Source organism: Ranitomeya imitator, chromosome 10 (assembly GCF_032444005.1).
Source record: "Ranitomeya imitator isolate aRanImi1 chromosome 10, aRanImi1.pri, whole genome shotgun sequence".
Classification (NCBI taxonomy): Eukaryota; Metazoa; Chordata; class Amphibia; order Anura; family Dendrobatidae; genus Ranitomeya; species Ranitomeya imitator.
The window spans coordinates 51,942,383-51,964,119 of record NC_091291.1 but is presented as its reverse complement, the minus strand read 5'-3'; the positions used below and the strand labels follow the sequence as shown (position 1 = coordinate 51,964,119).

The 21,737-nt window shown below is 42.8% G+C and overlaps 1 protein-coding gene across 2 annotated transcripts in view; it reads left to right on the top strand.

Annotated features, from left to right (window-relative positions):
* Positions 1 to 13,056, top strand: part of LOC138651272 (protein kinase C delta type-like) — a 29,304-nt gene extending 16,248 nt beyond the window's left edge. Inside the window, exons 3-7 of one of the 2 annotated variants that reach the window (XM_069741346.1) lie at positions 7,854 to 8,107; positions 8,264 to 8,326; positions 8,494 to 9,048; positions 9,170 to 9,213; positions 12,312 to 13,056. In XM_069741346.1, the coding sequence (XP_069597447.1) occupies positions 7,890 to 8,107; positions 8,264 to 8,326; positions 8,494 to 8,878 (666 nt within the window). In that variant the 5' untranslated portion in view covers positions 7,854 to 7,889 and the 3' untranslated portion in view covers positions 8,879 to 9,048; positions 9,170 to 9,213; positions 12,312 to 13,056. The remainder of the gene's footprint in view (positions 1 to 7,853; positions 8,108 to 8,263; positions 8,327 to 8,493; positions 9,049 to 9,169; positions 9,214 to 12,311) is intronic. The other variant, XM_069741345.1, reaches the window with a different exon arrangement.
* Positions 13,057 to 21,737: the final 8,681 nt, after the last annotated feature.

Sequence of the window (21,737 nt, the reverse complement as noted above, 5' to 3'; positions counted from 1 at the left end):
ACTGGTCATACCTAAAACTTACTTTACAACAATTCGGCTTCAATCCAAAATCTATTTCCGCAATTATGGCTCTTTATTCAGGTCCTACTGCAAGGGTCTTCTCCAACAATCACCTCTCATCACCTTTTTCAATTTTGAACAGTACGCGCCAGGGTTGCCCCCTGTCTCCTCTGCTGTTCGCTCTGGCAATAGAGCCTATGACTCAGTCAGTAAGAGAGGACAAAAACATATCTGGCATCCAAACAAAAAACAGAGAATTTAAAATCGGCCTCTTTGCTGATGATGTCATTCTGACCCTGACAAACCCTTTAACATCTGTTCCAGCAACCCAAAATTTACTAGACACATTTTCCCAGCTTTCATATTTTAAAATTAACAAAATCAAGTCCCAAATTTTGCAATTTAATCTACCGTAGATTCCCATGAGATCAGAGAGATGAAAAAAGCAACTTCGTGGAGCTGGGTGGCAAACGATTTCATTTATCTAGGGATCAGGATCACTAAAAATTTGGACTCACTCATTCCAACTAATCTTGATTGCCTAACCAGAAATATTTCACTAGATCTGAACAACTTTGCAGGGAAAAATCTGTCTTGGTGGGGGAAAAACTTGTCAGTCAAAACCTTCATAATCCCTAAAATCTTGTATATATTTAGGTCCTTCCCAATTCCTATCTCAACTCCTTACTTAATCAACATTCAATCTTTGATTAACAAGTTCTTATGGAACAACAAAAAAGCGAGAGTGGCTATGGGAACACTCTACAAAAACAAAACATCGGGGGGAATGGGCCTACCCAACATTCTGGCACACTACTATACTAATTTGATTAGACAGAGTTTCTTTTGGTGGTCTAAAGCGGAATCCCCAGCTTGGTTAGAGATCGAATCCACTCTAAATTTAGATAGAGCACCCAAGGAACTGATTTTGAGACAGCCAATGAACATAAAAAATGTCAGCAACAAATCTCACCCAATCTTCATAGCAGCTAGTAAAGCATGGTCTAAATTAAGGCCCCTTCACATTAAGCGACACTGCAGCGATACCGATAACGATTCGGATCGCTGCAGCGTCGCTGTTTAGTCGCTGGAGAGCTGTCACACAGACCTCTCTCCAGCGACCAACGATGCCGGTAACCAGGGTAAACATCGGGTAACTAAGCGCAGGGCCGCGCTTAGTAACCCGATGTTTACCCTGGATACCATGCTGAAAGTAAAAAAAAACAAACACTAGATACTTACCTACAGCTGTCTGTCCTCCAGCGCTGTGCTCTGCTTCTCTGCACTCCTCCTGTACTGTCTGGGAGCCGGAAAGCAGAGCGGTGACGTCACCGCTCTGCTTTCCGGCTCACCGCCAGTACAGGAGGAGTGCAGAGCACAGCGCTGGAGGACAGATGGCTGTAGGTAAGTATGTACTGTTTGTTTTTTTTTACTTTTAGCATGGTAACCAGGGTAAACATCGGGTTACTAAGCGCGGCCCTGCGCTTAGTTACCCGATGTTTACCCTGGTTACCAGTGAAGACATCGCTGGATCGGTGTCACACACGCCGATCCAGCGATGTCAGCAGGAGTCCAGCGACGAAATAAAGTTCTGGACTTTGTTCAGCGACCAACGATCTCCCAGCAGGGGCCTGATCGTTGGTCGCTGTCACACAGAACGATTTCATTAACGATATTGTTGCTACGTCACAAATAGCAACGATATCGTTAACAATATCGTTATGTGTGAAGGTACCTTTAGCCAGGCCTAAAAGAGGTATAGGAAGATTTGAATCTCTGAGCAATCTGGCTATCTCCTTTATTTTCGAGCTACATAATAAAGTAGTCAACCCCAAATGGTCTGAATATAAAATTACGAAACTAATACACATTTTTGATGGAAAAAACTTTCTACCCTTTCATACCCTCAAAAGTACATACAATATCCCCTCTTCCATGTTTTGTGATTACCTGGTCATTAAAGATCAATGCCAAAAATTCCTATCAAATAGGCCCTTCTTCTCTGAAGCTGCTCAAAACCTTATATGCAACCCCGACCACAGCATATTTTGGAGCTACAAATATGTCTATGGTTGGTTTAACCACGACTCTGACTTTGCTAAATCTTCACCCATGTTGAAATGGGAGCAAGAGCTCCAGTTAACAATTGACTCAGACGAATGGGAAAGAGCCTTGGTCCACACTTACTCCGCTACTGTATCTATGTCTCTACAAGAGTCCTATTTTAAACTGGTCTCTCGTTGGTACCTTACCCCTGCAAGGCTGTCCCTGATTGGGGGTCATATCTCCCGGAATTGCTGGAGGGTTTGTGGCCTCAGGGGCAACTTGCTCCACATCTTTTTGAGCTGCCCTAAATTAAAATCACTATGGACCAGAATCTCTGCTCTAATTGGTGTTCTATTGGGTAAAAACATTATCTTGACTCCACAGATGGCATTGCTCTCTGTGGGATTAAGCGTCATTCATTTCCCTCTTAGAACATTGGTCATCCACATACGTTTGGTTACAAAAAACGCCATCGCCTACAATTGGAAAAACACTACACCTCCTTCTTTCCAGGAGATTAAAGAATGTGTTGCCCTCCACAAATCTTATGAGCAAAAATTTGCCTTCGCTAACGACAACTTCAAAAAATTCTCAGAAAAATGGGCTCGATGGGAAGAAGTTTTCCCGTAATATTTTGCAGCAGAAAATGTTACATCATGATTTGGAGTTTGATTAGAAGTGTTAGTTATGTTAGACCGACTCGTTTGTCTACCTTTTCTATGTTACTGCATGCATTTTGATTATTCACCATTTAAGTGTATTATTGCTATTTGGCAATCGTGATTACCTGTCGACGCACCCTACTTGTGTCTTCTCTCCCCTCTTCTTCCCCTTCTATACCCCCTCCTACCCAGCCTTCCTCCCCCTCCCCTTCCCTCCCCTCATTCCCCTTATACCTAATTCCTTTCTGCCCTGTTAAATGTAAAAACCAATAAAGTTTATTTGAAAAGAAAAAGTATTTATACCCCATGAACTTTTACACATGTATTTACGTTACACCAAAAAACTGACATTTTTTTTTATTGGGAATTGATGTGATACAAACACAAGGTAACAAGTGTTTGTGAAGTGTAAAGGAAATGACACACGGGTTCCTAAATATTTAAAAACTATAATCTCTAGTAACCGCGATATATGAGAAATAATATTATAACATGAAAGATAAAAGGAATCATTATTTTTAAATATACATTAGTAATGGGAAGAGCTGGGATTTTATAGTATGTTGTGTTTTTTATGTATTCTCGGCATATGATTACATCTCTGTGCATGTGGATAAAAAGAATGTATTCTGAAATTTAAAAACAGCACTAGAAGTCGCCATGAAGTTCTCTGCCGTTCCTCTGGACCCTAAACTGTCACCCATGATACCCCCATCACAGTGTATAGGGCAGAGCAGGGCAGGAGCCGCTGCCTGGCAGGAGCCACCTGAGGTTTCCGTCACCTCTGACCTCTGGTCACCTGCACACGACCAACTGCCATTTACTTTCAACTGTCGGCTGAAGTGATTGGACCGAGGTCTACAGGCGGGAAGAGATTACTGAGAATGGCGACTACTGGACGAGGAGAGGAGGGGTGAGGAGAAGAGGAAGAGAGAGGAAGAGAGAAGAGCAGAGTGATACCACTGATGGATTCAGGAAGAAGAAGAGAGAGGAGAAGAGAGACAAGAGGAAGAGAGAAGAGGTGAGTATTACCACTGCTGGATTCAGGAAGAAGAGGAGAGAGGAGAAGAGAGAGGAGAAGAGAGTGGAGAAGAGGAAGAGAGAATAGGTGAGTATTACCACTGATGGATTCAGGAGGAAGAGGAGAGGGGCGGAAGACAATGGATTGGAGGAAGGAGAACCAACACCTGGATGCAGCAGAGACACCGGAACATCCAGCCCCTACGCCAGGCTTGACATGACCAACTTTGCCTTCCATAAGGTCTTGGGTAGAGGCAGCTTTGGCAAAGTAAGTTTCATATAGTTTTCTTTCTCAATCTATATTTGTCATTGTATCTCCATCTGTTATTTTCTGTAGATAGATATTCATTGACATCTTCTTCTATGGCACTTTACATTATACCACAATTGGGATCCGAGTGAACTAAAAATTCAAGCCATAGATCAAGTAGACTTGGGCTTTAGGGGGGGTAACCTTGGCAAAATGTTGGCGCAGAAAGAGAGATGATGGATCTATTTATTGAGAACCATGGTCCCGCAAAGCCTTAATGAAACCACGGGCTTTTCTGCATTTCTATAATTGTTTAGTATTCTCCACTGAGTAATATTTCTTATCCTAATTTTAATGTGTGTTGTTGGGTGTTTTGTTTTTAATACTGTTTTCTTCTGCTTTAATAATTAGAGACATCATATCAAGTGGTCCTACTTCTTTTGTCTTGTCCTCATAAGGATATGAATAGGTCCGGTCTCGCAGATGTATTCGCCATGGACCATTTTAATTACAGTGGGGCAAAAAAGTATTTAGTCAGTCAGCAATAGTGCAAGTTCCACCACTTAAAAAGATGAGAGGCGTCTGTAATTTACATCATAGGTAGACCTCAACTATGGGAGACAAACTGAGAAAAAAAAAATCCAGAAAATCACATTGTCTGTTTTTTTAACATTTTATTTGCATATTATGGTGGAAAATAAGTATTTGGTCAGAAACAAAATTTCATCTCAATACTTTGTAATATATCCTTTGTTGGCAATGACAGAGGTCAAACATTTTCTGTAAGTCTTCACAAGGTTGCCACACACTGTTGTTGGTATGTTGGCCCATTCCTCCATGCAGATCTCCTCTAGAGCAGTGATGTTTTTGGCTTTTCGCTTGGCAACACGGACTTTCAACTCCCTCCAAAGGTTTTCTATAGGGTTGAGATCTGGAGACTGGCTAGGCCACTCCAGGACCTTGAAATGCTTCTTATGAAGCCACTCCTTCGTTGCCCTGGCGGTGTGCTTTGGATCATTGTCATGTTGAAAGACCCAGCCACGTTTCATCTTCAATGCCCTTGCTGATGGAAGGAGGTTTGCACTCAAAATCTCACGATACATGGCCCCATTCATTCTTTCATGTACCCGGATCAGTCGTCCTGGCCCCTTTGCAGAGAAACAGCCCAAAAGCATGATGTTTCCACCACCATGCTTTACAGTAGGTATGGTGTTTGATGGATGCAACTCAGTATTCTTTTTCCTTCAAACACGACAAGTTGTGTTTCTACCAAACAGTTCCAGTTTGGTTTCATCAGACCATAAGACATTCTCCCAAAACTCATCTGGATCATCCAAATGCTCTCTAGCAAACTTCAGACGGGCCCGGACATGTACTGGCTTAAGCAGTGGGACACATCTGGCACTGCAGGATCTGAGTCCATGGTGGCGTAGTGTGTTACTTATGGTAGGCCTTGTTACATTGGTCCCAGCTCTCTGCAGTTCATTCACTAGGTCCCCCCGCGTGGTTCTGGGATTTTTGCTCACCGTTCTTGTGATCATTCTGACCCCACGGGGTGGGATTTTGCGTGGAGCCCCAGATCGAGGGAGATTATCAGTGGTCTTGTATGTCTTCCATTTTCTAATTATTGCTCCCACTGTTGATTTCTTCACTCCAAGCTGGTTGGCTATTGCAGATTCAGTCTTCCCAGCCTGGTGCAGGGCTACAATTTTGTTTCTGGTGTCCTTTGACTGCTCTTTGGTCTTCACCATAGTGGAGTTTGGAGTCAGACTGTTTGAGGGTGTGCACAAGTGTCTTTTTATACTGATAACAAGTTTAAACAGGTGCCATTACTACAGGTAATGAGTGGAGGAAAGAGGAGACTCTTAAAGAAGAAGTTACAGGTCTGTGAGAGCCAGAAATCTTGATTGTTTGTTTCTGACCAAATACTTATTTTCCACCATAATATGCAAATAAAATGTTAAAAAAAACAGACAATGTGATTTTCTGGATTTTTTTTTCTCAGTTTGTCTCCCATAGTTGAGGTCTACCTATGATGTAAATTACAGACGCCTCTCATCTTTTTAAGTGGTGGAACTTGCACTATTGCTGACTGACTAAATACTTTTTTGCCCCACTGTATGTTGTTCGTTTATGTTTGTGTCATGAAATTTGTAGATTGTTAATAAGTTAGGGAGTAGGTATATAACATGTTTTTTGTTGTTCAATCTTGTGCATGAGATTAAATGTGGCAATATAGGGGATTATATTTAATATATCTATTAAAATTTGGGTTTAATATATCTAGCTATATTATGTATATTTTGATAGGACACTATAATAGGTAATATTTATTATTGCTGTTGTTTTTATTTAAATATACGAAATTTAATTTATTGTAAATATGATTATTAATTGTGATTAATTTACATGATTCATATATTGATATATATTTGTGCGCTAGGTTTCTTTCTTTATTATACTTCACACATGACTTTTAAACATATGTAATTTTTATTAGATTTAATAATTATGCACTTTTTGCACTTTATAAATAGATACATGTAAGCCCATATTTCCAAAAAATCCCCCTTTTTCAACAACGGCACCTTGTTGCCTGCCAGGATTCCCTCTATTCTTATTCATAGCTCCTTTATGTTCTTTGTGATTCTCGGCGCCCGGTTGGCGCATGCGCAGGTCAGGAACTTCCCCGTGGCTTCCTGCCTTGCTCACCATGGTGACGCATAGCGTTCCACGCTTGCGTTCCAGACCCGATGAGCAGGAAGGCACTCTTTACGTAGGAGGAAGTCCAGGGACCGGCGCATGTGCAGTACATCACCGGTGATGCCGACATTACCATCAGCTGTGGACGGGGATATCTATAGATGGGCAGTTTCTTGAGCAGCACACATGCCCCCTGTTGAGGAAGCCATTACGGTGAAACGGCGCTGTCGGGGTATTTGAGGGCGCGGACACCAGGCTAATACTTTATGTAAGTAACATGATATAGTTTACAGATGGGCATTAGCCTTTACGAATGCGCCTATTTTCACTAGGCTCTTTACCATTCTAATTATCTGGTTACCACAACAAAGATTTTGGCACTGAGTATTTTCTATTGAGTGTTGATGGTGGGATATTTAAAAGGAATTAGGTGTTCTTTGGCATTTATCATTATTATATATGTCCAATTGTTCATAATTCCTGGTCTCTGTATGACCCTTAATAATTTTGTGATATTCCCTTGTTTTAATTTTAATATTTATATGTGAAATAAACTATTTAATTTTAAAGATACGTTATTTTGTTTTTTCCTCTATTTTCTCTCTAGTACATACAGTACATGGGGGATTTGATTAATAATTCTTCTATGGAATGGCAGACAAAACACACAAACGCTCCCATGACCCCATGATTATTTCACATATTGGCTCACCTCATCACCATAGTTAGGTTTAGTGCTGCTATAAACGGGTATTCTGATTCATTGAAGAGCTGATCTCTGGGATTACATCTGTGGGGAGTTGAGGTGACAGTTTATTTCCATCTACTGGTCCATATATGATGCTATCAGGATACAATATATGCTTTAACCTTTATGTTTTTAAATCAGCTGCACTTTCATAGAAGACCAATACTGAACTCCAACCAGCTCCAAATACCATCGTGTTTGTCCTATTTATTCCCAGATGATGATAATGGAATTATGGAAGGCCTCTCCATAGAGCATTCATAGAGCAGATAGAGCTTCATGCTAATCGATAAGCATTGTTCTGCTATAAAGTCTAGGCAGACTCACAAACCACTCAGGCCACCCGTTTCTTGTGCAGCAGATAAATCAGTTGTTTTCCACCTCCCATACACATTTTCCAACCATAATCTATTCCTTTCTTCAGGTTGTCCTGATATCAGTCCCCAGCCGAAACATCTATATGGCTGTGAAGATGATCAAGAAAAAGGAGGTTAATGAGAACATCATTATGAGAGAGCGGCGGATACTCCTGGCGGCCCGAGACTGCCCATTCCTATGTCACCTGTATGCCACACACCAGTCTCGGAAGCGTGCATATTTCATCATGGAACATCTGTCCGGCGGCAGCCTCGAGGCTTTGATTGAGACGTATGGCTCTCTGAACATCGACAATGTAAGGTGAGAAAGAGGAAGATATACCAAAAAGTGAGAGGAGGGGTGGAAATAAAAGCTGAGGTTGGGATGGAGCTTGGAAAGGACTGGCAGGGAATGTGGCCCAGGCAGGAAGGAGGTTCCAGCGATGACATTGATTCTACACTCTGTTCTCTCCATCAGATTCTACACAGCAGAGATCGTATGTGGCCTCCAGTTCCTCCACGGACACAACATCGTCCACCGGTAAGCAGAACTTTCCTCCTTCTCTCTGTCCCCTTTACGTGCTAGTAATATTGCCCCCAACTTTCCTGGGCTCCTGTCTCCCTATTCTACCTGATCTTGCAGTGATCCATATTCCATCTCCTGTATCACTCAGCAGATTTCTTACTTTGATGTTTTTTTCATTGCAGAGATATTAAGCCGGATAACATCATGTTGGATGCTGATGGCCACATCCGTATCATCGACCTTGGGCTTGCCCAAGATGGCGTCACCTCCTCCAATAACATCTCTGGAGTGACGGGCACTTTCCATTTCATGGCCCCAGAGGTGCTTCGCAAAAGAGGATATGGTACAGCAGTGGATTGGTGGAGCCTGGGGATTGTGGTGTCCGAGATGGCAACAGGACACTCCCCATTTTACACCGGCTCCGTCAGCAAAATGGCTTACAGAGCTATTACCAAAGGAGAGCCTGAAATTCCATCTTGGCTTGATGCTGACATGCAAGATCTTACCAAGAAGCTGCTGTGCAAAACTCCTCAGAAGCGATTGGGTGTGAGCGGGAACATCCGATAGCATTCATTCTTTACCACCATTGGCTGGGAGGATCTGGAGGAAAGGAGAGCACAGCCACCATTTACACCATTCAGGCCAGTTCTGGAGAAACATCTTATGCAGTGGCCGGAGGAAAAGAAAGCCCTTAACCCCATGGCCGGCTTCAATTACGTGTCACCAAGCTGGGCCCGGTAAGATCAACTTTCTCTGAGGATAAATCCCATCAAATGTCCTTCTCACTTTGTGGCTATTATCACTGTCCTTGTCTTTTCCCAGTGTTTCTGCCAATGACCATTTCTCTGTTATTCTTAGATGGATGAGAAGATCTGGACTGTGAAACCATCGAAGACCATCAGGTGAGTGGTCGCTGTACACACAGGACACCGATTATACCCATAAATCATATCTGATGTTTCATAGGTGAATGGTTCATTATGATGACCATTCCTCTATGATAACAGAAGATCCAGTAGATAGAAGTTTGTGCCTCCCAACCTGTACCTGATATCTCTGCTGCTGTTTGTCACCTCGGCTGCCCTAGAACATCATGTCTCTCCATAACATCTTCATGTCGGACCATTGCCATTGTGTCGCTGCCTCAGCCCAATCCTGGGCTGGATCTTCACATCACTCAGGCCCAGTGGCGGACACTGACAGCTTTGGGTCCCTGTGCAAGAAATGTGTCTGGGCCCCCCTCCCTGTCCAGCATCATACCTCCCAACTTTTGAAAATGGGAGAGAGGGACAAAGTTTGCGTCGCGCAACGCATGCCGCGGCAAATTTTAGGCCATGCCTTTGGCCACACCCACTCAACTAGTCACACCCATATCCACATCCCAACCACACCCATTTAGCACTGCTGATCACACTGTTTCATAAAGAATAATTATAAACAAAAAAATATGGCCACACAGTGCTCCATACTGTATAATGGTCACAGATGATGCTCCATACTGTATAATGACCGCACATGATGCTCCATACTGTATAATGGCCGCACATGATGCTCCATACTGTATAATGGCCGCACATGATGCTCCATACTGTATAATGGCCGCACATGATGCTCCATACTGTATAATGGCCGCACATGATGCTTCATACTGTATAATGACCGCACATGATGCTCCATACTGTATAATGGCCACACATGATGCTTCATACTGTATAATGGCCGCACATGATGCTCCATACTGTATAATGGCCGCACATGATGCTTCATACTGTATAATGACCGCACATGATGCTCCATACTGTATAATGGCCACACATGATGCTTCATACTGTATAATGGCCGCACATGATGCTCCATACTGTATAATGGCCGCACATGATGCTTCATACTGTATAATGACCGCACATGATGCTCCATACTGTATAATGGCCACACATGATGCTTCATACTGTATAATGGCCGCACATGATGCTTCATACTGTATAATGACCGCACATGATGCTCCATACTGTATAATGGCCGCACATGATGCTCCATACTGTATAATGGCCACACTGTGCTCCATACTGTATAATGGCCGCACATGATGCTTCATACTGTATAATGACCGCACATGATGCTCCATACTGTATAATGGCCACACATGATGCTTCATACTGTATAATGGCCGCACATGATGCTTCATACTGTATAATGGCCGCACATGATGCTCCATACTGTATAATGGCCGCACATGATGCTCCATACTGTATAATGGCCACACTGTGCTCCATACTGTATAATGGCCGCACATGATGCTTCATACTGTATAATGACCGCACATGATGCTCCATACTGTATAATGGCCACACATGATGCTTCATACTGTATAATGGGCGCATATGATGCTCCATACTGTATAATGGCCGCACATGAGGCTTCATACTGTATAATGACCGCACATGATGCTCCATACTGTATAATGGCCACACATGATGCTTCATACTGTATAATGGCGGCATATGATGCTCCATACTGTATAATGGCCGCACATGATGCTTCATACTGTATAATGACCGCACATGATGCTCCATACTGTATAATGACCGCACATGATGCTCCATACTGTATAATGACCGCACATGATGCTTCATACTGTATAATGGCCGCACATGATGCTTCATACTGTATAATGGGCGCATATGATGCTCCATACTGTATAATGGCCGCACATGAGGCTTCATACTGTATAATGACCGCACATGATGCTCCATACTGTATAATGGCCGCACATAATGCTCCATACTGTATAATGGCCACACAAGATGCTCAATACTGTATACAGTAATGGCCACATATGATGCTCCATACTGTATAATGGCCACACATGATGCTCCATACTGTATAATGGCCATATATGATGCTCCATACTGTATAATGGCCATATATGATGCTCCATACTGTATAATGGCCGCACATGATGCTCCATACTGTATAATGGCCACATATAATGCTCCATACTGTATAATGACCGCACATGAAGCTCCATACTGTATAATGGCCACACATGATGCTCAATACTGTATAATGGCCACATATGATGCTCCATACTGTATAATGGCCACACATGATGCTCCATACTGTATAATGGCCACATATGATGCTCCATACTGTATAATGGCCGCACATGATGCTCCATACTGTATAATGGCCACATATGATGCTCCATACTGTATAATGACTACACATGATGCTTCATACTGTATATTGGCACCACTGTACTATGTGCACATATACAGTATAGTGTAAGGCCATGTGCACACGCTGCGGATTCCGTTGCGGAATTTTCCACAGCGGATTTTTTTATTAAATCCGCAGTGCAAAAAGTACTGCGGATTTATCGTGTTTTTTTGTGCGATTTCCACTGCGGTTTTAGACACCTGCGGATTCTTAATATGGAGCAGGTGCCAAACCGCTGCGGATTCCGCACAAAGGATTGACATGCTGCGGAAAATAAACTGCAGCGTTTCTGCGCGGTTTTTTTCCACAGCATCTGCACTGTGGTTTTTGTTTTCCATAGGTTAACATTGTACTGTACACCGCATGGAAAACTGCTGCGGATCTGCTGTGTCAAAAACGCTGTGGATCCACAGCAAAAACCACAACGTGTGCACATACCCTTACACGCACTGAGCACTGACCAGGCTGCAGGAACTCACATTATAATATATATCTGATATATAATGTGGGATGTCCTGGAGCCGGGCTCAGGGTCACACAGTGCAGGGTGAGGATCACTGTGACTTATTGCTGCAGCTTCAGCTTACATGCAGATCGGGTGACGCTGGAGTCGGGACCTTATCTGTATGTAAGTTTAAGATGGTGCAATAAATCTCAGCACAGTACAGAGAGATCCTCTGCAGAAAGCAGATAAGAAAGCAGGAATTAGATGAAGCCCGTCACATACCTCCTGCCCCGACCCCCTGGCTGGCTCTCTGCTAACTTCTTCTCTCCTCTCCAGGCCTTCAGCAGAGTGAAACAGGCGCGCAGGTGACGTCAGATCAGCAGACACACAGCCTGCTGTCTGTAATGGGGGATGCCGGCCGGCACTTGTACACACTGCTAATACAGTGCGGGGCCACCGATCTACAGCAGCAGCAGAAAGCCGGGCCCCTGTATGCCCCTGCCTGCCTGCAAGGGCCCCCCTCCATCTCCGGGCCCCGATGCGGCTGCACCGGTTGAACCGGCGGTAGGTCCGCCCCTGCTCAGGCCCGAAGATCTTCTGTGCCATCGGGAGAGGACTGTGCTTAGTGTCCATCTGGTGAGTTCAGGAATAATAGTCTAATATGGGCCATTATCCCTGAACTCACCTCAGCACAGGCCGGGTAAGTATTTCACCCATAACCCATCACATCCACATCACCCCCACTACATGATAGATTTAGGCCCACACTACATGATAGGTATAGGCCCCCACACATAGACACATAGCATGTAGTTAGAGATTTCGGCTTTTGATCCTGGGATTTAATCTGATCGCAATATTTGGGGTCAGGAAGGAATTTTTCCCCCTAATATGAGGACAATTGGATCATTCTTCATGGGGGTTTTCGCCTTCCTCTGGTTCTACATGGCCTTAAACAGGTTTAGTACGATATATTAATACGTAGATTCCCATATAAGTAGTCCAAAAAAGTTTTAAAAATAACAAAATCAGAAATAGTTTATTTTACACAAAACAAAAACATTCTAAATAACAATTAAGTAAAATATTTAAAAAAAAAAATCTCACATCCACACTTTACAGATTAGGCTCGAGCCTCTGATCCTGGGATTTAATCTGATCGTCATATTTGGGGTCAGGAAGGAATTTTTCCTCCGTCACGAGAACAATTGGCCCATTTCTCACGTGGGGTTTTCGCCTTCCTCTGGATCAACATGGCCCATTAATAGGTTTAGAAATTATTATATATAAGTAGTTTCTTATGTTTATAACAAAAGTAAATAAAATAAATATATATATATAGAATTTATTTTGGGGTTTAAAAAAAATAGTTATAAATATAAATTAGTCTAAAAATATAAAATTTCTAAATAAAAAATTACACTTAGGTATGACATATTAGCTATGAGCCCTTGATCCTGGGATTTATTCTGATCACCATATTTGGGGTCAGGAAGGAATTTTCCCCCCTGATATGAGGATAATTGGCCGATTCCTCACAGGGAGTTTTCGCCTTCCTCTGGACCATCACGGCTAATAGATAGGTTTAGTAAAATAGAATAAGTAGTTTCTTATGTTTATAATAAAAAATATATAATTTATGTAAAATAATAATATAATATTTTTGATTTACAATAATTTAGTTGACACAAATATAAACATAAATTAGTCCAAAAATTGAAATTACTTTTATATTTTTATATAACAAACATTTATATAATAATAATATAATAATTTTAAATAATATATGTTTTTTAAATTAAACTTAAGTATACACATTAGCTATAAGCCCATGATCCTGGGATTTATTCTGCCCGCCATGTTTTATTTGGGGTCAGGAAGGAATTTTCCCCCCTGATATGAGGATAATTGGCCGATTCCTCACAGGGGTTTTTCGCCTTCCTCTGGATCAACCCGGCTCATAAATAGGATTATTTTGCTAGAGTAATAATTTACACATCTACATAATAATAAAATATATAATTTATAACCCCCATCTATAAATAAATTATCTGTTTTTCCCCTACATTGTTGTTTTTGTCCTTATTTCATCCGACGTCTATGTAGTGAATGTGGGTTTAGCCCCTGACTCTTATTCTCCAGCACTATGGACCTTGATGAGGTCGTCCAGACTCATGTAAGGTTTCTCCATATGGGTCAGAGGTAAAGCCCCAATGTGCTGTGAATAAAGACCAAATTGATCCTTTCTACACAAACCTCCTGCAGTAAGTGAATACCCTATAGCAAATGCTGAACTTCCCTACAGCACCTCCAAAGGAGAAATTAGGTATTACACATTGTCCTCTGTAATCACAAAAATCATGGAAGTGTTGGGTCCTCCAGAGCAGAGAATGCTGTTCATTGGTCATCTGCATTCTGACTAATGGATGAGACTACAGAACGGGTCCCTTCAGTTGCCTCAGATTCCAATAAATGGCAATTGGATATTGGGTTTTCTAAACTGGTCAAGAACTTTAAAGGTTCCGGTGAAACTTCAGCTGTAACATCGTCCCAGCATTGACTGACAGCGGGCTCAGCAGTGCATCAGTAGATATCCGACTGTCAGTCAGTGTCAGGGCGCGGTTGCAATGGCCGCCCACCAAGGTCATCAGTGGGGCTCGGATCATGAATGCACTGCCCCGGATCTCTACTTAGCTTTTTTTATTTGAATAAACTTTATAATCTGTACAGGCACACACATGCGCAGGGTTTACTTGACACCCGTGGTGCGGCGGTGCGATCACCTTGTAACTCCTCCTCCTGCACCCCGATCCTCCTCATCGGTGCCAGCTACAGAAGAGGATTTATCTGTCCATGTACAGAGCGACTGCAAAACACCATGAGGAGGCAGAGAGTGGAAGTGAGTGGGTCTAATGCTGTGGGGGACAACAAGGCAGCCGATCCTGAGAAGAGGGGACACAAGTGCAGCCCACTCCTATCTGTGGCTGCTGTTCACACATGAGCTTATTTCCACTCCTTTAATGCCACCACCAGGCTAGCATTAGGGCAGTCTGCCAGTGAGTGCTGGGACATGGATACAGCCGCCGCTCTCTATTCATAGAGCGATGATTGAACTTGCGCCAGATAACGCCATATCAGCTGGTTAATAGTGATATTCTACATGACAGGTTCCCTTTAACCTATTATGTAGTTTTATAACTGGTCTCTTAGGGCTGTATGAAACCGACTCAGTAGCAGAGCCCACTTTATATGCAACAGATGCCGGCTATGCTACTGGAGCACCCCCCAGGGCTAGGGGTTACTCGGTACCAGGCCCTTCGGTTCTCGTTGGGGATGTCACGGTGGCTGACCCGGTCCGTGGCCCTAGGGATGTCCGTTGATAAAATGGGGGACAGGTCTTTAAAAGGATAATGTTCGTGACGATAAATGTGGTATTCGGTCAGGGTGACCGACGCTGCTTAGGGGTCCGCTGGGGTGATGTTATGGCAGCCAGACGGTGTACCTTCCCACAGGTGAAGTGTTTCCCCAGGGCTTCCCAGAGGTGTAGATGGTGGATGATGGATGATGTAAGGCGCAGTGAATAACGAGGACACAAGGTTGCAGTCTGTTTACCTTTACTGAAGGCTTCAAGGGAACCTGTCACCTGAATTTGGCGGGACTGGTTTTGGGTCATATGGGCGGAGTTTTCGGGTGTTTGATTCACCCTTTCCTTACCTGCTGGCTGCAATATTGGATTGAAGTTCATTCTCTGTCCTCCGTAGTACACACCTGCGCAAAGTAATCTTACCTTGCACAGGCGTGTACTATGGAGGACAGAAAATGAACTTCAATCCAATATTTCGGCCAGCATGCAGCCAGCAGGTAAGGAAAGGGTGAATCAAACACCCGAAAACTCCGCCCATATGACCCAAAACTGGTCCCGCCAAATTCAGGTGACAGAGTCCCTTTCAGCATCCACAGTCCAGGGTAGGGACCACAGGGCAGGCAGAGTCCGGCTGGTCTGAAGGCAAATCCAGAGTCCCCTTATCCAGGTGGAATTCAATAGCCTTCCTCTAGCACCTGGGCGTTGTAGTACCTCCCTGCTGAGCAACTCGGTAAGGTCCTCACAACTATTGTAGATGTTAAGTCTCTTCCTCTCTGTACCCCTGACGGATAGGACAGACTCGTATGACTGGTGGCCTGAGGCTTTTATTAGGGACCCTAGAGACGCCCTGGCTCCCACAAGTTGCCACCATGCCTCCTAGGTATATGGTCGGGCAGCCAACGTGGAATCAACTGTCCTGCAAGTCTCTGAAGTAAAGCATAGAGATCTTTACTCCCTCGGTATTCTGGCTACCGGCTACTGCGCTTCAGAAGGAGGCAGCCAGCTTCTAGCTGGTCCCCCTCTGCTATTCCTCTCCTTTTGCTATGACTTCGTTTCTCACTCACTTCAACATAATTCCTTTCAATGTCTCTTTCTTGGGATGCTGCAACACGTGGGGCAGGCGCAGCTCCGTGTACCCTCAGCTTCCGCAGACTGCAGTCTGGAGCTGGCTGGAACCCACTCCAACCAGCCTCTGCCAAACTAGGATGGAATGTGACTGACTAACCTTCTAACCAAACCACCAGTTTTACCCAAGTGTGAGGAGTGCCCTAATAGATAGAAGCTTAGCTCCCCCTGGCAGACTGGAGTGTGAAGTGTGTTTTGTGGTTGTGATACCTGGACAGAAGATCTCCTTTATTTCCTTCAGACGTAACATCACTCCCCCTGGTGGAAGAATAACATAACTGCAACGACCAGGACTCTGGGGCGCTGTACACCCCCCGTTAAATCCAGTACTCCCAGACTGGGAAAAAGAAAACAACAACACATCAGCAAAAGACATGCAAAATTTTTGAAATGCTATAAAACAAGTTAATATATACTGAACTTCCCTTTATGGGAGGTAAGAACACTTGAACGTTACAAACAATAACATATTTACATTGTGCGTACGACTTTTAAAGGCAAGCTAAAAAACAATCACTATCTGTCTATGGAACACAGTTATCCATACAGGTATTCTATCTACCTAGTGCAAGTACCCTCTAAGGGTATACGATCATTAAACCTTAAAGTGCAAATCAACATTTTCTTTATTTCTCTTCCACACATGCAGGACTATCTGTCTACCCTCACGGGCCTACTGCATCTTCTTTCCTAAACCCTACCATTTGAAATAATATACACACCCCACCACTGATTGGCAGCTTTCTGCCTATGCACAGTGTACACAGAAATTAAATTAATTAATTGTATTTTTGTTCGGCCTTGTGCCTTGGTGCTTGGGTGGGTGCAACTTAAATAAAGACCCGAGTGCCGGCCAAAAATGCGCAGTTAAAATATTGTCAACAAGAGAGAAACCAAGGATCGGGCATCCAAATAAATATTAGGATAGCTTTATTGTGAACGCTATCGAGAAAAAAGCAGAACAAATCCACAGAATACAAAAATCTATAAACACATCAACGTGCACAAAATGACCAATCCATGTCCCAAGTCATGGACAGAAAGGACAACCAACCCAATACTGACAATAAGAGCAGGAGGGCCCAGGAAAAATGCAATAATAGGAACAAATACTCAATAAGTGCAAAAGACTCTGATATCAATGCAATAAAGGATGGAAAGAGATTAAGTAAAGCATTGCAGAAAATGACCGTCAATACAATGCCCTGAAAAAGTATTCATACCCCATGAACTTTTACACATGTATTCACGTTACACCAACAAACCGACATGTTTTTTATTGGGAATTGATGTGATACCAACACAAGGTAACAAGTGTTTGTGAAGTGTAAAGGAAATGACACACGGGTTCCTAAATATTTTAAAACCATAATCTCTAGTAACCGCGATATATGAGAAATAATATTATGACATGAAAGATAAAAGGAATCATTATTTTTAAATATACATTAGTAATGGGAAGAGCTGGGATTTTATAGTATTTTGTGTTTTTTATGTATTCTCGGCATATGATTACATCTCTGTGCATGTGGATAAAAAGAATGTATTCTGAAATTTAAAAACAGCACTAGAAGTCGCCATGAAGTTCTCTGCCGTTCCTCTGGACCCTAAACTGTCACCCATGATGCCCTCATCACAGTGTATAGGGCAGAGCAGGGCCAGGAGCCGCTGCCTGGCAGGAGCCACCTGAGGGTCCCGTCACCTCTGACCTCTTGTCACCTGCACACGACCAACTGCCGTTTACTTTCAACTGTCGGCTGAAGTGATTGGACAGAGGTCTGCAGGCGGGAAGAGATTACAGAGAATGGCTACTACTGGACGAGGAGAGGAGGGGTGAGGAGAAGAGGAAGAGAGAGGAAGAGAGAAGAGCAGAGTGATACCACTGATGGATTCAGGAAGAAGAAGAGAGAGGAGAAGAGAGACAAGAGGAAGAGAGAAGAGGTGAGTATTACCACTGCTGGATTCAGGAAGAAGAGGAGAGAGGAGAAGAGAGAGGAGAAGAGAGTGGAGAAGAGGAAGAGAGAATAGGTGAGTATTACCACTGATGGATTCAGGAGGAAGAGGAGAGGGGCGGAAGACAATGGATTGGAGGAAGGAGAACCAACACCTGGATGCAGCAGAGACCCGGAACATCCAGCCCCTACGCCAGGCTTGACATGACCAACTTTGCCTTCCATAAGGTCTTGGGTAGAGGCAGCTTTGGCAAAGTAAGTTTCATATATTTTTCTTTCTCAATCTATATTTGTCATTGTATCTCCATCTGTTATTTTCTGTAGATAGATATTCATTGACATCTTCTTCTATGGCACTTTACATTATACCACAATTGGGATCCGAGTGAACTAAAAATTCAAGCCATAGATCAAGTAAACTTGGGCTTTAGGGGGGTAACCTTGGCAAAATGTTGGCGCAGAAAGAGAGACGATAATTCTATTTATTGAGCACCGTGGTCCCCGCAAGGACTTAATGAAACCATGGGCTTTTCTGCATTTCTATAATTGTTTAGTATTCTCCACTGAGTAATATTTCTTATCCTAATTTTAATTATGTGTGTTGTTGGGTGTTTTGTTTTTAATAGTTTTCTTCTGCTTTATTAATTAGAGACATCATATCAAGTGGTCCTACTTCTTTTGTCTTGCCCTCATAAGGATATGAATAGGTCCGGTCTCACAGATGTATTCGCCATGGACCATTTTCATTATGTTGTTCGTTTATGTTTGTGTCAGGAAATTTGTATATTATATGTCAATAAGTTAGGGAGTAGGTATATAACATGTTTTTTGTTGTTCAATCTTGTGCATGAGATTAAATGTGGCAATATAGGGGATTATATTTAATATATCTATTAAAATTTGGGTTTAATATATCTAGCTATATTATGTATATTTTGATAGGACACTATATTAGGTAATATTTATTATTGCTGTTGTTTTTATTTAAATATACGTAATTTATATAATTTATTGTAAATATGATTATTAATTGTGATTAATTTACATGATTCATATATTGATATATATTTGTGCGCTAGGTTTCTTTATTATACTTCACACATGACTTATAAACACATGTAATTTTATTAGATTTAATAATTATGCACTTTTTGCACTTTATAAATCTAATATATAAAGCTGAATGTGTGTATGTGTGTGTGTATGTGTGTATGTATGTCCGGGATTGGCATCTGCACCGTCACAGCTACAGCCACAAAATTTTGCACAGTCACACGTCTGGACCCCGAGAGCGTCATAGGCTATGTTGTGAGGCGAAATTTTAACCCCGCGCGTTCCAATTCACCAAACAATTTGGCCCCTATCTACATACAGGGGAAAAAGGCAGCTGCCAGATGTGAACAAGGGGGACTTAAAGAACAAGAGCGATGGCGCCAAAGAGTATATAACATACAGATGCTAAGGTGGGGCCCCGACATGGGATACTCGCCACACACGGGGATATGAACACACACACAAAATGCGCCACACACTACCACGTGCTTGAACACATACCACCCTCAGCACACATTTCACCACACATACACCAACCTCGCCACATAAAAGTCGAAACATAAAAGTCACCGCTCAAAACTCGCCACACGCCAAATTCGCCACATGCAAAACTAGGCTCACGCAAAACTCGCTACACGTGCAAAACTCACCTCAAGGAAAACTCGCCACACGCAAAACTTGCACACGCGGAAAAATTGCCACATGCACAAAACTTGCAACACATGCAAAAGTTGCCTCACACAAAACTTGCACATACTCAAAATGCACCACACATAAAACTCAACGCGCAAAACACACTAACCTGTCACATGCAACTCGACACACAAAAAGTTGCTACATGCATGTCGCCACACAAAACTCATCTCACAAAAGTCGCTACATGCATGTCGCCTCACGCAACTCAACACACACAACTTGACAAACGAAACTCGCCCTAAAACACACACAAGTCTGGTATTATCCTTCAAAAATAATAATCTGATTAATAAGCAGACAAACTACAAGAGCAACAAATGTACCATATAGGAAATACGGCAGCTGTCAGTCACATGACCTGTCTATTATGTGTATGTGTGAGCTAATATATACTGCCAGGGGGAGGGCTTCCTGTTGGCTGGGGATTTATCAGGCTGCTAATAGCAACCAAACACAGCTCAGCTTCTACTTTGCTACAGTTAATTAATCTGAGCTCTGATTGGTTAATATAGGCAGGACATTCTCAGTATAACAAAGCTTGTGTGAGGTAATAACATGTTGTTAGGGTGTGTTGGTGGAAAGGCTGATGTCAGTCACATTACCTCTATGTGAGAGGATATAGAAACTGCCAGTTACAGACTATTTTTACCACAAAAATGCCTCATAAGAAAAGGAATTCCATGGCACGAATGTCAGCTGATGCGAAAAGAAAAGCTGCATTACGAGCCAATGAAAAATGTGAAGACCGAGAAACAAGGCTGACACACATGAGAACAGCAGCTGCTTTCTCAAGGGCCAATGAACTTTCTGAGGAGAGGGAAGCGAGGCTAGCAGACATGAAAACAAGAGCTGCTTCCTCAAGAGCCAATGAACTTTCTGAGGAGAGGGAAGCGAGGCTTGCAGACAAGAGAACAAGAACTGCTTCCTCAAGAGCCAATGAATTTTCTGAGGAGAGGGAAGCGAGGCTTGCGGACATGAAAACAAGAGCGGCTTCCTCAAGGGCCAATGAGTCATCTGAGCAGAGAGAAGGCCGACTTGCCGCTAAGAGAATTGCTATTTCTTCCACCAGGGCACAGGAAATGGTTGGAGATTTGAAACATGCTGCCTTTTGTTACCTGTCAGACATAAACTATCAGGATAATCCTAAAGTTCAGATAGGAAAAATGGATGTGGTCTGCATGTACTGCAATGCCCTAAAATGGAAAGATGAACCGCCAGGTTTATGCTGTGCAAATGGCAAGATAAAACTTCCACCTCTCCTGTCACCACCAGATCCCCTAAAGTCTCTGATGACGGGTACCAGTACAATATCTAAGCATTTCTTGGACAACATCAGGAAGTACAACTCCTGCTTCCAAATGACATCATTTGGTGCAACAAAAATGTTTACAACAGGATTTCTGCCGACATTCAAAGTTCAAGGACAGGTTTACCACTCAATTGGCTCACTGCTTCCATTACAAGGAGAAGAACCTCAATTTCTTCAACTCTTCTTCATGGGAAATGCAGAAGCAGAGGCTCAGCGGAGATGCTCTTTAATTCCTAACACTCGCCTTGATATTGTCACTATTT